The sequence below is a fragment of the Miniopterus schreibersii genome (assembly GCF_964146895.1).
Source record: "Miniopterus schreibersii genome assembly, chromosome: X".
Taxonomy (NCBI): domain Eukaryota; kingdom Metazoa; phylum Chordata; class Mammalia; order Chiroptera; family Miniopteridae; genus Miniopterus; species Miniopterus schreibersii.
This window is the reverse complement of record NC_138104.1, coordinates 106,098,485-106,114,039: the sequence shown is the minus strand read 5'-3', so window position 1 is coordinate 106,114,039 and position 15,555 is coordinate 106,098,485. Positions and strand designations below refer to the sequence as shown.

Below are 15,555 nucleotides of genomic sequence, written 5' to 3'. Positions count from 1 at the left end.
TTGTCCCCAGTGTCACCTGCCTCTGGAGCCTCCAGCTGGCCCTTCCTCTTACAGTTTGCTCTGGAGACTCTGGTTTTCCCCGATTCTCCTCACCCTGTCAGGCACCTCACTCTCTATTCTGAGTGATCACCTCAGTTGCTCTACTAAGAAACGGGAAAGCCACTGAGTGAGTAATATGAGTAATACGAGGATGTCCTTTCTCTGAAGGGTGTGCCTCTTCTCTGGTTTATCTTTTGTATCTCCGTGTTCTGTTCTTTGATCTGATCTTTACAAGGTCTGATTTTCTACTCTCTACCTCGGAAATAACACCTCCCTCCTTACTGTTGAAAATAATCGCTTAGCAACCAACAACTAATTCATTCCAGGAGTCTGCATTTTTCTCACCGGGCTGCTGTCAATGACATGGATCCCCGAATCGCTCAGCAGCCACCTCACTGGGTGTCGCAGGCCGCATCCCATGTCACGTCACGTCACATGTCACTGGTTGTCAGGTACCACAGTGGGAGCCTTGGGTCCTTGTCAGGAAGGGTCTTTGATTTTCGTGAAGTTATCACCAACAGGGCTGGACACAGACCTTATTTATTTATTTATGTTTGCAAACCCCCCCCAGTGCCCCAGGCCATTTGCACCGAGTGAGGTGCCTTCTCTCTCAAGCCAAAGGTCGAATGATTACTTTGCACTATAGAGGAGGAAAGAGACCAGAATCGAATTAACGACTGATTAATAGATTTTTTTAAATCTTTTTTTTAAACACTATTAAATTTATTGGGGTGACCATGGTTAATAGATAGGATTCAGGTGTGGGTTTCTATGTTACAGGATCTGTATATTGCTCTGTCTGCCCACCCCCTCAAAGTCATATCTTCTCCCATCACCGTATATTAAGACCCCCTTCACCTCCCACTCCCCACCCCCTTCCCTCTGGCAACCCCCACACTGCTGTCTGTGTCCCTGAATTTCAGTTTTATATCCCACATAAGAGTGAAATCATATGGTTCTTAGCTTTTCCTGCCTGACTTCTTTCACTCAGCATAATATTCTCAAGGCCCATCCACGTTGTCACAAATGGCAGGATTCCAGCCTTTTTCATGGCTGAGTAGTATTCCATTGGGTACATGTCCCACTTTTTTTTTTTTTTTTTAAATCCAGTCCTCTATCGCAGGGCACTTTAGTTGTCTCCATGTCTCAGGCACCGTGAATCATGCTGCAGTGAACATAGGGGTGCATATATCTTTGCAAATACAAGTTTTTGGGGTTCATACCCAGGAGAGGGATGGCTGGATCATACGGTAGCTCTATTAATTTTTTGCAGAATCTCCAGACTGCTTTCCATAGTGGTTGTACCGGTTTACATCCCCCCCAGCAGGGCTCCCTTTTCTCCACAACCTCCCCAACCCTTGTGATTGCTCGTCCTGTTGATAACAGCCATTCTCAGAGGTGAGAGGCTGCAAAGATTTACAGAGGTGAGGCTGGCCCATTTATTAAAAAACAAACAAAACAAAAGACCATGGCCGGTGTGGCTCAGTGGTTAGAGCGTCGGCCTGCATACCGAAGGCTCTCGGGTCTCATTCCCGACCAAGGGCAGGTACCTGGTTTGCAGGTTCGATCCCTGGCCTGTGCGGGAGGCAACCCATCGCTGTGTGTCTCTCGCATCAATGTTCCTCCTTCTCTTTCTCTCTTTCTCTCCCTTCTTTCCACTCTCTCCGTAAAAAAATTTAAAAAAAAATAAATCAATGGTAAAAATATCCTCTGTGAAGATTAACAAAAATTAAAAAAAATAAAAATTTTAAAAAAGCAACTCTCAGTGCTCACTGTGCAGGTTTTGGGGGAAGAAACGGGGAAGGCATCCATCATGACGACAGGTGTCTACAATGCAGGAAGAAAACAATGCTGAAAATAAAGCCTGTCTTTGCACAAGCCAAGCAAACGTCCTGCTCCAGGAAACACCGTATTCTTCTCTGTGTAGGAGTCGAGATCGACCTGAGCCTGGCAAAATGCCTCCATCAGGGTTCCCTTCTCCTCGGGGAGCCCACGGGAGGTTGCTGGGATCTCTCCCACGGAAAGCCGTGCACCCACACGCACCCATTCCTCACCCCGCACCTACACTAGGTGTAGGGGACACAGCTCTGCCCCTGGAGGCCGGGGTCCTCTCAACTTCCTCCTGCAAACCCTGAGCGACTCCTCGGGGACCCCGCCCTCCCCCTTCCTCATTACATTTATACATCTTCCTGCAAAGCATTTACCCAGAGTTAAAGCACTTCTGGGCTTTGTTTTAATATAGTGAAGACTGAACCTGAGCCAGAGAGAGGTCTGGCTTTAAAAATATATATATATGTATATATATATATATGTTTTAATTGATTTTAGACAGAGAGGAGAAACATCAATGACGAGAGGGAAACATTGATCGGCTGCCTCCTGCACGCCCCCTACTGAGAATCGAGCCCACAACCCGGGGCCTGTGCCCGACCGGAAATCGAACCTGAGACCCTCTGATGTGCAAACCGACGTTCTAACCACTGAACCACGCTGGCCAGGGCCAGGGTCATTCTAATTCCCCCATCCGACCCCTGCAATCTAACCAAACACCCTTAATTTAGCTCCTAGGTTTTTAGTTCTGTCCTTCGGCTACACACACACATTTATTATATCTATATCATCTATATCTATATCTATATCTATATCATCTATATCATCTATATCTATATCATCTATATCTATATCTATATCTATATCTATCATCTATCATCATCTATATCTATATCATCTATATCTATATCTATATCTATATCATCTATATCATCTATATCTATATCTATCTATATCTATATCTATATCTATCATCTATATCATCTATATCTATATCATCTATATCTATATCTATATCTATATCATCTATATCTATATCTATATCTATATCATCTATATCTATATCTATATCTATATCTATATCTATCTATATCATCTATATCTATATCTATATCTATCTATATCATCTATATCTATATCTACATGCACATATATGAAATATAAATTGCACATAGGCCTTTGTGTATCTGTGGGGAATGATCCATAGAATGAATTCCTGGCAGTAGGATTGCCAGTAAAAAATGAAAAACATGCTAATTTATAGACCTTGTCGCCCAGCCAGCGTGGCTCAGTGGTTGAGCATCGACCTACGAACCAGGAGGTCACAGTTCGATTCCCGGTCAGGGCACATACCCGGGGGTTGTGGGCTCGATCCCCAGTCAGGGGCGTGCAGAAGGCAGCCGATCAATGACTCTCATCATTGATGTTTGTCTCTCTCTCTTTCTCCCTTCCTCTCTCTGAAATCAATAAAAATGTATTTTAAAAAGAAAAATAAAAAGAATTACCTGGTGGCAAAATTGCAAAAGGTGTTTTTCATAAATAGGCTAATGTTCATGGGGAACCACTGGGCGGACGTGAGATGATGGGTTAACTGACCCTCAAGACCTTGGCTGCAAGGCCGGGCCAGAGGATCAATACAGGAGGGAGCTCCATCCAGTGCTCCCTAGGGTGGTGCGTGTGCCCCCTGGTGGAAAAATCGTGTTGTTGTTTCTTGTTTGTTGCTGTTTTTGTTAATTTTCGCCTGAGGGTGTTTTTTTCCATTGGTTTTTAGAGAGTGGAAGGGAGCAGGGAGGCGAGGGAGAGAGAACCATGGATGAGAGAGACACGCCAACTGGTTGCTTCCAGAGGTGGGGAGTCAACAGGCAACCCAGGTACCCCGGGCGCTTGACCAGCAGGCGAGGGCCGACTGCTGTAACCACTGAGCACCACCGGCCAGGGTGAAACGTTGTTTTGAATAACAGCTTGTGTAACTGAGGTGGATGGATGGAGAGAGGGAAGTGGGTGGGTGGGTGGGTGGATGAGTGAATGGGCCGGCTGATGGATGGATAGATGGGGAGGTGGCTGGGTGGGTGGGTGCGTAAAGGATAGATGAAGGGATGGGTGGGTGGCTGGATGAGTGGACAGACACCTGGGTGGATGGGTGGGTGGATGGATGGATGGATGGATGGATGGATGGATGGATGGATGGATGAGCGGACAGCTGGGTTAGGTTTAGAGTTAGGATTTGGGTTGAGGTCAGGACGAGTGGCGTTCGGTTTCGGGTTAGGGTTGAGCTCAGCACCAGTGTTGAGGTTGGTATTAAGGTTACGACTCAGGTTATAGGTAAGATTAGGTGCGGCCTCTGGTTTGAGGCCAGGATTAGGGGTAAGGGTCAGGCTGGAACAGTTTAAAAGTGTACAAGGCCGTGTCCTTCCTCGAGGCCTCCAGGCCGTGTTTCTGCTCCTTCAAATCTCTCTGACGTCTCTGACTTCTACAGCTGAGTAGGGATTTTATTTTTATTTCTTATTTTTGATTCTTTTGGTTAATCCCCACTCGAGGATATTTTTTCCATTGATTTTTTTTTTTTTTAGAGGGAGTGGAAGGAACATTGATGTGAGAGAGACACATAGATTGGTCGCCTCCAACACATGCCCCAACCAGGGCCTGGGATCGAATCTGCGACCTAGGTATGTGCCCTTGACTGGGATGGAACCCGCCACCCTTCAGTCCCGGGCCAGTGGGCTCGGTGGTTAGAGCATCGGCCGGGACACCAAAGGGTCAAGGGTTCGATTCCCAGTCAAGGGCACGTGCCTGGATTGCAGGTTCGATCCAGGGCCCTGGATGCGGCTCGTGGGGGAGGCAACCAATGGATGTGTCTCTCTCACATTGATGTTTCTCTCTCTCTCCCCCTCCGTCCTTTACAGTCTCTAAAAAAATTTTTTAAAAGTCCTACTTGTCTCTGTGAACAGTGTGTGAATAGGACCACACAAGGCCCATATAGCAGACGCCCAGAAATGCCCCGGGAGCCCTTTTCTGTTTAAAACTTGACTTGAAATGGGGTCCCCTTTCCCACCCTCCCCTCTCTGATGTTAATGCCTGGGCACCTGTGTTTAATAACGGAGGGTCCCTGTTCTTGTTTTCCGAGCCTACATTTTCAGTTTGGGGACTTCCGTGACATCTTAGGAGCATCATAAGCACACGTCTGGTGCAGGATCCGGCATAATGTGGGAGCTTAATAAATTATAATTGGCCAATTCATAATTCAATTATGTAACCATATAAGAATATGTTATATAAGGATATACTATATAAACATATAAAATTATATTAAGTATTATGTGTAAACTGTAACATTTTTATTTTTAAATTTTATGTTATCAAAAATAAATAGCACATAGAACCTGACAATAGGGAACACTTAAAATAGCATATGTTTAAATTGCATTATGGTCTTCTATATAAACACATAAGAATGTAATGCAACCTGGAGGGAAATGTCTAATCTAGACAATCAAGACGTAATAAATAATTAAAGTAATTAATAAATGCGTGGTTCTATAGTAAATAATTTAAGTGCTATAGCTGAATTAGCGATGATGGATCACCAATCACCATATGTAATAAATGAAGTAATTCATAGGTGCATGGCTAGGTAATAAAAATGTATGATTAGATTGTAGGATGTATGGTAAATTAACATGCATAATAAAATAAACAAAGGAGTGGATAGTAAAGAATTTGCAGGGAATGCATATTGCTGTGTTACACACGATTATCATCATAATTTAGGTGCCTGCGCCTTAAAGCGGACGGGCGCCCCCTCCGGCCGCCGCCCGCACTTGGGGGCAGGTGTTCGCTTGACCCTGGGGGAGGCGGGGCGCACTCGCGCACGCGCAGTGCAGAGCCGGGTCCGGCCCGCCTCCTCCCGGGCCCGCGCCGGAAGTCCCGCCTTAGGGGCGGGGCCGTGCCGGGAGGAGAGCCCTGGAGCCGCCGCGCGGCCGCTTCCGCCGGCCCCCGAGCGCCGGAAGCAGAAGTGCGTCACAGGGCCGGGCAGCGGCAGGGCCAGCGGCGGCGGCAGCACGGCGCGTCAGGGGCGCTTCCGGCGGACGGGGTCGGCTCCGGACGAGAGGCCGCGCCTGCCGGGGTCGTCGGGGGGCGCAGCGAGCTGGGGCCAGGGCGGCGGCGGCGGGGGACGCAGGCGGTGCCCTGAGCCGGTGAGCGCCCCCTCCCGCCGGGGCCGGGGCCGGGGCCGGGGCCGGGGCCGGGGCCCGGGCCGCGAGGCGCCGGGGTCTCTGCGGCGCCGGAAGGGGCCGCGGTCCGGGGGCGCCGGGAGGGGGCGAGGGCGGGGAGTCATTGGGGGGCCAGCAGGGGACGAGGGTCGGGGTCTGCGGGGCGCCGGAGGGAGCGCGGGCCGGGGTCTCTGGGGCGCCGGAAGGGGCCGGGGGCCGGGGTCTGTGGGGCGCCGGAAGGGGCCGCGGGCGGGGAGTCATTGGGGGGTCGGGCCCGAGAGACGCCAGAAGGGGCCGGGGCCCTGAAGTACTTGCGTTCCAGGGGTCCTGAGGGTCTGGGGGGCCGGGGGTGCTGGGCGGGCAGGGATACGGGGGATCTGGGGCCCCGGGGCATCCCGGGGGTTTGTGGGTAGGGGTCTGCCGGGACGTCAGGGGTCAGCGGGAGGTCGGGGGTGGGCCTGAAGTACTTGCGGTCCGGGGGTGCTGAGGGTGGGGGGTCGGGAAGCCTGGGTTCCGGGGTACAGTGGGGCCTGTGAGGGGGAAGGTGGGGGAGGGGCGGGGAGTATCAAGGAGACTGGGGTGGGGGCTGCGTCTGGGGGTTGCCATGGAGACCGAGAGCCCCAGGGAGGCTGTTGCCTGGAGGCCAGGAACACAGGGGGCTGGAGAAGCCGGGGTACCAATCGTGATAGGGGATTTATGGGGGTACCCAGAAGATAGGGAGGCTGCTTGTGGGGGTTGGAGAGATTGGGGGTGCACCCCGGGGACTGAGGGTGGCCTGGGGCAGCTAGGGGATGAAGACAGTGCCATGTCCTGATTGGGGTGCGGCTGTCTGGTCCTCGGAGTCCTGGGGGAAAGGGGTGTCCTGGGGGAAGGGGGTGTCCTGGGAGAAAGGGGGTGTCCTGGGAGAAAGGGGCTGTCCTGGAGGGGATGGGGTGTCCTGGGGGAAAGGGGCTGTCCTGGGGGGAGTGGGTGTCCTGGGGGAAAGGGGCCGTCCTGGGGGGAGTGGGTGTCCTGGGGGAAAGGGGCCGTCCTGGGGGCAGGTCTGGGCTCTCAGGCTAGGCTCTAGCCCCCACCCACCCTTCCAGCTGGCTCTGCATCCTGCTCAGACACTCCCGCTTTGGGGCCCTGCCACCCCCCCCCACCTGTGTCTCAGGACTTGTGCCTGGAACTGTCCCAGCTGAACTGGTGGGTGAGCAGAGCTGGTGGGCACTTGGCTGGACAGGTCCCACCCCCCACCAGGTTGTGTGGGTGTCTGATGCCAAGCTCTTGGCTGGAGCCTGGCCTTCCGAGGACTCGTCAGACCAGTAGGGGGGACCAGCCACAGAGGAGGTGGCGGGGAAGCCACAGGTGGCTCTGGTTCTAGCACTTTCAGCTGTCACTTGGGGAAAGAGGAACATTGTTTTATCACCACGAAACCTCCTGTTTCTTCTGTGCAAACACCAGGCTGCCTCCTCCAAGACCCTCCCAGGTGCCTGGAGCTGAGCTCTGCCTGTTCTCCAGCAAGTTGCTTGTACCTTTCTGGGGAGCTAGGCGGACCCTGGTTTGCCCCTCCCCCAGCTGCTGCACGAGGGTGGGGAGCTGGCCCTGGGACAGCTGCTTCTGGGTCCTGGGTGCCAGTCAGCGCAGATGGAAGTTCGGACGCTGAGCTGTTCTTAAAAGTGTTTGTCCATCCAGGTCTTTGTTCCCTTTAGTGTGATCTGATGGTTTACAACCAACAGCCACTCGGGTGATGAGGGCTTTTATTGAGGTTGACACCACTTTCTCTTCCCTGGGCCTCGAGTACTGACCATCCCTTGTGTTTGTCCCAGGCCCAAGGTCCCGGCTATGGCAGCGGCTACCATAGTGCACGACACGTCTGAGGCGGTGGAACTGTGCCCTCTCTACGGTCTCTACCTGAAGCCCATCACCAAGATGACCATCAGCGTGGCCCTCCCGCAGCTGAAGCAGCCGGGGAAGTCCATCTCCAACTGGGAGGTGATGGAGAGGCTGAAGGGCATGGTGCACAACCACCAGTTCTCCACGCTACGCATCTCCAAGAGCACCATGGACTTCATCCGCTTCGAGGGCGAGGTGGAGAACAGGAGCATGGTCAAGTCTTTCCTGGCCTGCCTGGACGGCAAGACCATCAAGCTCAGCGGCTTCTCCGACATCCTCAAGGTGCGGGCCGCCGAGTTCAAGATCGACTTCCCCACCCGCCACGATTGGGACTCTTTCTTCCGGGACGCCAAGGACATGAACGAGACGCTGCCCGGAGAGCGGCCGGACACTATCCACCTGGAGGGGCTGCCCTGCAAGTGGTTCGCCCTGAAGGAGTCGGGCTCCGAAAAGCCCAGCGAGGATGTCCTAGTCAAGGTGTTTGAGAAGTTTGGGGAGATCCGGAACGTGGACATCCCCATGCTGGACCCCTACCGGGAGGAGATGACTGGGCGCAACTTCCATACCTTCAGTTTCGGGGGCCACTTGAACTTCGAGGCGTATGTCCAGTACTGTGAATACGCCGGCTTCATCCAGGCCATGAGCGCCCTGCGTGGGATGAAGCTCATGTACAAGGGGGAGGACGGCAAAGCCGTGGCCTGCAACATCAAGGTGAGACTTGGCTTCCTGCTGGACGGCGGCCGCCCTCCGGCCTGTGCAGAGTAAGGGGAAGACATCACAACAGATGTGTGATCTGTAGAATTTCAGGTGCAGGCATTGCCTCTGGCTCATGCCCCAACCAGGGCAGGACGAACCTGCAACCCAGGGACACACCCTTAACTGGGAATCAGACCCCCAACCTTTTGGTCATCTGGTGGTTGGGTTAAACACTGGCCAAACGGAAGTCATATCTTTAGCAACACGTGCGACGGCCAAGTGTATGAATGTAGTTTTGGGGTCATCTGAAAGGAATTCTGTCCTGAAGGAGCTGGGACAGCTTGGTGCCTCCCAAACCCCCTGTTTTAAAGGAGGCAGGGCTTCTGTTCTATTGGTGTGTACTGTGTCCTCAGTTTGTGGTGACAAGGACACCAGCCTCCTAGAGGAGTCAGGTTTTTGTGGCTGCTGGACAGCTTGCACCTATTCGTAGAGGCACAGGCCCTGTGGTGGGTGGGTCCTGGGCATGGTTGGTGGGACATTGGGGCTGCTGGGAGCAGAAGGGGAGAATTGTCTCGTTAATGGGGCAACTTTTTTATTCTTAGTAAGCAAGGCAAAGGCAAGGTAACGTCCCAGGGCGAGTTCATCCTCTGTGATTGAATCGGGACTTCATGGGGTGGGGGGTTCAGTCTGGACCCAGAAACTGGGATTCCAGCATATGTCCTGGGTCTGGCTGGCTCCTGAGTGGACAGCACCCTGTAGCTGTGGTCATCTGAAGGACTCAATGATGCCTCTTGTGTGTGCATGCCTGCCTGTGGGGGTCATGCTCCTCCCAGCTAGGAGATGGTGCCATCGGTCTCTCCACTTGGCACTGTATTTTGTTCTGAAGGTCTCTTTCGATTCAACCAAACATCTAAGCGATGCCTCCATCAAGAAGCGGCAGCTGGAGAGACAGAAACTGCAGGAGCTGGAGCAGCAGCGGGAGGAACAGAAGCGGCGAGAGAAGGAAGCCGAGGAGCGGCAGAGGGCCGAGGAGAGGTGGGCTGTGTGTGTGCTTGGGGCCTTGGAAGCCATGCCTGACTCATGTGTGCATTTGTGTACTTGTGCTCACATGCCACGGCTGCTGGGGACTTGGTACAAAGTGCGAGCACCTTTGTTCCCACCCCAAAATTTATTTCCACTTGAGACAGGGCCTGTGCGGGTCCCACGACTGCACCTGCCCTGCCCTCCAGAGCATGTCAGTCACGCGCCTCTGTGTGTCCTGCTGAAGCCAGCGAATCGGCCTGGCTGTTGTGTGTTCTGCATTTGGTTGAAGCTACGCTCACAAAACGATTATAGAGACCTGATGGAATGGCCCGTTTTAATAATAAACAGTTCCAGTGGAGAGGCCTATAACTGCTTCAGATGTCAGGAGAGCAACTCAGGTCACAATTTACCCCCTTTTGCAGTTTTTATGGTTGTTATAAAAGTAACATAACCAAGGATATTTCCCCAGTTTTGGGAAGCAGAGAAGTTCTGCGTATGCCGTCCCTGCCGCTGTGCTCTTGGAGTTTCCAGCACACGTGTGTGTGCCTCTGCTTTGTGTTTGCTGAAGTCCCGTCTCAGACACGGGGTGGGGGGATGTTTGTGGGAGTCACTCCTGACTTTCAGTTTATCTCTCCGAGGAACTGACATAACTGTCTCCCACTGTGGGTCCTTGTTTTCTCCTCTGGTCTTCCTTGGGTCAGCTGTGCAGCCATGAGCATATGTGTGTCCTGAGCCGTTTCCGTCTTTGCCTCAGAGCCCTGGTCCAGCTTGTGGTGCCAGACCAAGCTGTTGTCGTCGTATGAACCCCACACCATGGTTTGGGGAGGCCGGACTACCTGTGGATGACAGGGAGGGTGTGGGTCAGGTAGGAGAGGCCCTGAGCAGTCCTGCGTCTGAGCCGTGGAGCCAGGTCACCTCTGCACAGAGCGGGACGCCTGGGGAGCATGAGACCAGTTTGTGGTGGGGCAGCTGTCCTCAGGGCTTTGCCTGGAGGGAAGGAGATGGATGGTACACTTTGTAAAACATCAGCTCTTGGGCAGAGCAGGGAAAGCCCAGGCAGGCAGCCTAGTCGAGACACATCCTGCAGCGTGAAGACCAGACCAGCCTGTGTCCGGAGTGGGCTTGTCCCCAAGTGTCAACTGTGACCCACAGACTGTGCTGTCCGTCTGCCTAGTTACCCCAGCATTTCACAAAGCAGCTCGGGGGCCCTTTCCTTGGCCTTTATGGGAGGAAAAAGCAGCTCAGGAAGTGGGACGTGTGGTCCTTGAGGACAGATGTAGGCTCCGTGTGGGGCGGGGGTAGGGTGAGGACAGAGGGTTCTGGGCAGCAGGCTGGTGCTGGTGCTGGGGCCCTGGGGTGACAGGAAGGGGGCCTGTGTTTCGTGCCAGCTGGGGCGGGTGTGGGGCTCATGTGCAGGGCTTCAGTCATACCAGGATGGCCCTTGCCCTCTCTTGGCCTGAGCCTGCAGGCTGGACGCAGGGCGCCCCCGCGTCTGCTCCCCATTTCCTCCGTCACAGGTGTGGGTGGTGCAGGTTTAATGAGGAACAGGGTGCAGCTGCAGGCATCATGTTCCTGGAAGGTCATGCTTGGGATTGAGTCGTGTTTATTCGAGCGATGGCCACGTGCAATCTCCAGGAGGCCATGTGAGCCGCAGCTCCTGAGGTTGTGGGGCCTGCCCTGGAGTGTGGCGGGAAGCCTGGTGCTCGGCCCTCGGCACTCTGCCCGGCTCCTTCCTGGCCTGCAGGGCATTTGCACCCTGCTTCCTCACCCCACGCTCCGTCCTCTCTGTGGCAGCTCCCCGGGTCCCTCCTAGGTGTCATCCTGCGTGGAGCACCCCTGTCTTCATGTGAACTGTGTTTGACAATCTTAAACCCAGGGAGTGGACAAGGGTGCTCCAGACGGTCCCTGGGGTCGTAGTCCGTCCTGCTTACCTTTGGTGCTCATATCAGGGATTTCCCCCCAAAAGCATTGTTGGAGCTAAGTTGTTTGGCGTGCTGTGGATTTATTTCAAAGAAAAGTCACCATCTTTAAGTAGCATTTATTTAATGTCCTCCCAGGATGTCCATGAGATGTGGGTGCTGTTGGTCCCTCCATCAGGACACTCCAGAGCGAAGCATCCTCAGCTTTCTGTCATTGGGGGTTTGCGTTTTCTAGAATTTCACACAAACGGGATCGTGCGGTGTGTGATCCTCCTTGTGTGATGTTTCCTGGGCGGAATGCTTCCAAAATATTCCTTGTGGCTGTGCAGGACCGAGGTTCCCCGGGTGCCACGCAGCCTCCGAGGGCACCGGGGTGGGGAACTTGTCCCTACTGGGGATCGCTGTGGATTGACCTGGCATTTTAGGAGCTGTTCCTTTCTGAGCTGAAGCCAGTGCCTGACCGCCCTCTCCTGTTGTGTGGCCTCCACCTGTAGCTGGTGCGTGTTGTTCAGAGGGAAACAGTCATGGTGTCAAATCCATGGCTCCCTCTCTACAGGGCTTCAGGTTTGGGTCCCACGTAGCAACACTGTCCCTGGGGAGACTGAAACCCTCACCTTGTGGGTCTGCTGCTTCTTGGGTGTTTTGGCTCAACTGAAATGGATTTGGGGATAAAGAGCTGAAATGGTTAATCGTGTGAACATTTTCCCAGATCTGCTTTTCCCGCTGGCTTAAAATAGCACCTGTGTCGGTACAGGGTGTTCACCTGCCGCCCTGCGTCTGCCTAACGGCCTCCTTGTGTGTTTGCGCAGGAAACAGAAGGAACTGGAAGAAATGGAGAGGGAGCGAAAGAGAGAGGAGAAGCTGCGCAAGAGGGAGCAGAAGCAGAGGGACCGCGAGCTCCGCCGCAACCAGAAGAAGCTGGAGAAGCTGCAGGCGGAGGAGCAGAAAAAGCTGCAGGAGAAGATCAAGCTGGAGGAGCGGAAGCTGCTGCTGGCCCAGCGCAACCTGCAGTCCATCCGGCTGATCGCAGAGCTGCTGAGCCGCGCCAAGGTACCCGGGCCGGGCCACACTCACGGGTGTGCGTGCCTATGTGGCGCGGCGGCTGTAGCCACAGCCAGAGGAATAGGCTTCCCAGAGAGGGTGGCTGTCCTCCGGTGTGGGTAGGGTTCCTGCCTCGTTCCGGATTTCAGACTTAGGGAGATGGTAGAGCTTTGAGTTAGTGTCACCTGTGTCCAGGCTTCCTGGGTACTGGCTGGATGGCCTTGGGGTGACCAAAGCCAAGGGTAACTGTTTCCTGGAGAGACGGGGAGGAGTGGCAGAGCTCTCAGAGAGTCACTCAGCCCCCACCCCCCCTTGCTCTCCTCTGCCTGGAATGCGCTGACCAGGTCACCCATCCTTGCCCTGACCCCCTATGGCCAGCAGTCCTGGGAAGGGGGGACAGGGGCACGAGGACTGAGCCTGCATCCCAGGGAACCTGGGGTGCACCACAGCACCTGCCGGGTTGCGTCGTGCTTCTGCAGCTGTGGCAGGTGTTGCCCGGTGCTGTGTGGATGACTGGTGCTGTGTGGATGAACCCTCAGGCCCAAGAGCCTCCTTATGCTTCCCGGAGGCCCGGCTGGTAACTCCTGGAGCTGGGCCGGGGGCCACGGACGGACAGGCCTGAGCTCAGGCAGCCTCGTGCCCCGTCGGCCTGGCCCAGGGCGACCCCCTAACTTGTTGTCTAATTACAGTGTTGATAAGGCCCCGGGAAGGACAGTGGCAGGCGCGCTGAGATGTGGCAGCTCAGCTCTTATTTCATGGTGAATATTGAAGACACTGACCCAGGCTGGCCCAGCACGTCCCGGCGGCCTGGGCGGCCTGTGTCTGCGTCGTCATCTCAGCTCCCTGGTGTGGCGACCACAGAGGGGCCTGGGCCACCCCCGAAATGCCTGCCCGGGGCTGTGCCAAGTAGCTTTGCCGTGGGGTGTGCACCTCGCCCGGATGGACGCATGACCGCCGGGTGTGGCAGGGATGGGTGCCGTATCGGCCAGGCCGTCGTCCGGCACCTCAGGCCGTGGGGCGTCTGAGAGCCCAGAGCCGCCCCGAGCGTGAGGGCGGGCCCCGGGCCCCTCTGAGGCCGTGCCTCTCTCCCGCAGGCGCTGAAGGTCCAGGAGCAGGAGCAGAAGGAGCAGGCCCTGCGGCAGCAGCAGCTGGAGGAGCGGCGGCGGCTGCAGGAGGCTGAGCTGCGGCGCGTAGAGGAGGAGAAGGAGCGAGCGCTGGGGCTGCAGAGGAAGGAGCGGCAGTTGCGCCAGCGCCTGCTGAGCATCCTGCTGAGCAAGAAGGCGGACGACCCGCAGGCGCAGGACGAGCTGGGCGTCGCGCCCGCGGACCTGCTGCAGCCTGTGCTGGACATCCTGCAGACGGTGTCGGCTGGGTGTGTCGGCGCGACCTCCCCGCGTCTCCCCGGGGGCCCGCCGCCCCCCGGCACCCCGAAGGAGACCCCGCTGCGGCCGGAGACGGAGTGCACTCCCCGAAACGTGAACGGGAACGTGGCCGAGGACACCCAGGGCAGGGACCAGCAGCCGCCTGGCCCAGCCACCCCCAACACCACCTCGCCCGAGAAAAGGTGCCCGGCCGTTCTTTCCTGCATCCCCGACAATAACCAGCAACCCAAGGGCGTCCCCACCTCCTGCGACCAGAATGTACCCCGGAAGGACGCCATTTCAGAGCTAGACAAGTGCAACCGGGAGCCCAGCAAGGGTCGGGGCCGGGCCGGCGGGGACCCGGGCGGCGAGGACAGACACACGAGGGATCGGAGCCGGTCGCAGCGGGCCGGCAGCCGGGAGGACGGGAGGCCACGCAAGGAGCGGAGATCCCATAAGAAACGCTCCCACCAGGACGACAGCCCCCACCGGCGCAGCTCAAGCCCCACTCATGCCCGGTCACGAAAGTCCCACAGCAAAGACCGCTCGGGCCACCGAGAGAGGAGCCGTGACCGCAGGGGTGGCTCAGGGAGGAAGCACAGCCGCCATCGCCGCAGCCAGAGGTCCCGTTCGGGGTCCCCCAGCCGGCACCGCAGCACCTGGGACAGGTAATGCAGGGCATGGTCTGCCCCATCCTGGAAGATCAGGACCTGGGGGAGCATCCTGGTTCTTCTGCTCGCTGCCTCAGAAACGCACGTCCCAGGAGCCTCAGCGTGGACAAGGGCAGCGCTTACGACTCCTCTCAACGCAGGTGGCCCTTGGGTTCCGCAGTGGGACCCAAGACCTTAGTTTCCCTTAAGATGTTGACGGATAGCTTTAATCTCGCCAGTTCTCTCTGTCTGCAGAAAAGCTGAGCCTAATGCGAGAGACGGCTGACCCGCCCTGTGACCAGGCAGTGCAGGATCTCAGTACCGCTCAGCGACCCCCTCTTGCCGTCGTCACGGCAGGCGCTGGGAAGGGCTGTGGGGATGGGTGGTCCCCGTGGGGACATCACGGTCCTGTGGGGCGCGGAGAGAGAGAACTTCCGCCGAGTCCTGCCGGGGATTTTTTTTTTTCCTTTTTGAAATTTTAGCACTGGGAAGCCCCGTGGCTGGGACGCCAAAGGAACCAAGCGACCCCTGGAGAAGGGAGTCCTGTAAGACTGAAACTCGGACTAGGTGTTGGGGCCGTGGGGCGTGGTGGGGGTGGCCGGCCCCCGATCTTCAGAAACATTCTACAAATCCCGGTAACTAAGCGAAGAGAGGGAAGTCGATTAAAAGCTTCAGTTCCTAGTCAAGGTCCGTGTGTGCAGTTTTTTTTAAGAAGCTGTTTTGCTAAATTATTTTTACTAGGATATGTTTCAGTCCGATTTAAGGCTGCACACTTGTTAAAATTTTATAACCATTCACCTCTCCAGGTGAAGTGCAGACAGATGTAAAAATCACCGTGACATTTGAGTTCAGAGAAGGGGTGTTTCTTCCAGTTTGCATTTTTAAGGTTGAAATAAAATCCTTTTTCCAATGA

At 55.4% G+C, this 15,555-nt stretch overlaps 1 protein-coding gene across 2 annotated transcripts in view; it reads left to right on the top strand.

The window, feature by feature from the left end:
* Nucleotides 1-15,555, top strand: part of LOC308551785 (A-kinase anchor protein 17A-like) — a 40,758-nt gene extending 25,203 nt beyond the window's left edge. The window contains exons 1-5 of one of the 2 annotated variants that reach the window (XM_081126431.1): nucleotides 5,939-6,062; nucleotides 7,886-8,663; nucleotides 9,535-9,683; nucleotides 12,400-12,640; nucleotides 13,726-15,555. In XM_081126431.1, the coding sequence (XP_080982557.1) occupies nucleotides 7,902-8,663; nucleotides 9,535-9,683; nucleotides 12,400-12,640; nucleotides 13,726-14,664 (2,091 nt within the window). In that variant the 5' untranslated portion in view covers nucleotides 5,939-6,062; nucleotides 7,886-7,901 and the 3' untranslated portion in view covers nucleotides 14,665-15,555. Of the gene's footprint in view, nucleotides 1-5,938; nucleotides 6,063-7,885; nucleotides 8,664-9,534; nucleotides 9,684-12,399; nucleotides 12,641-13,725 lie in introns of those variants that run through there. The other variant, XM_081126432.1, reaches the window with a different exon arrangement.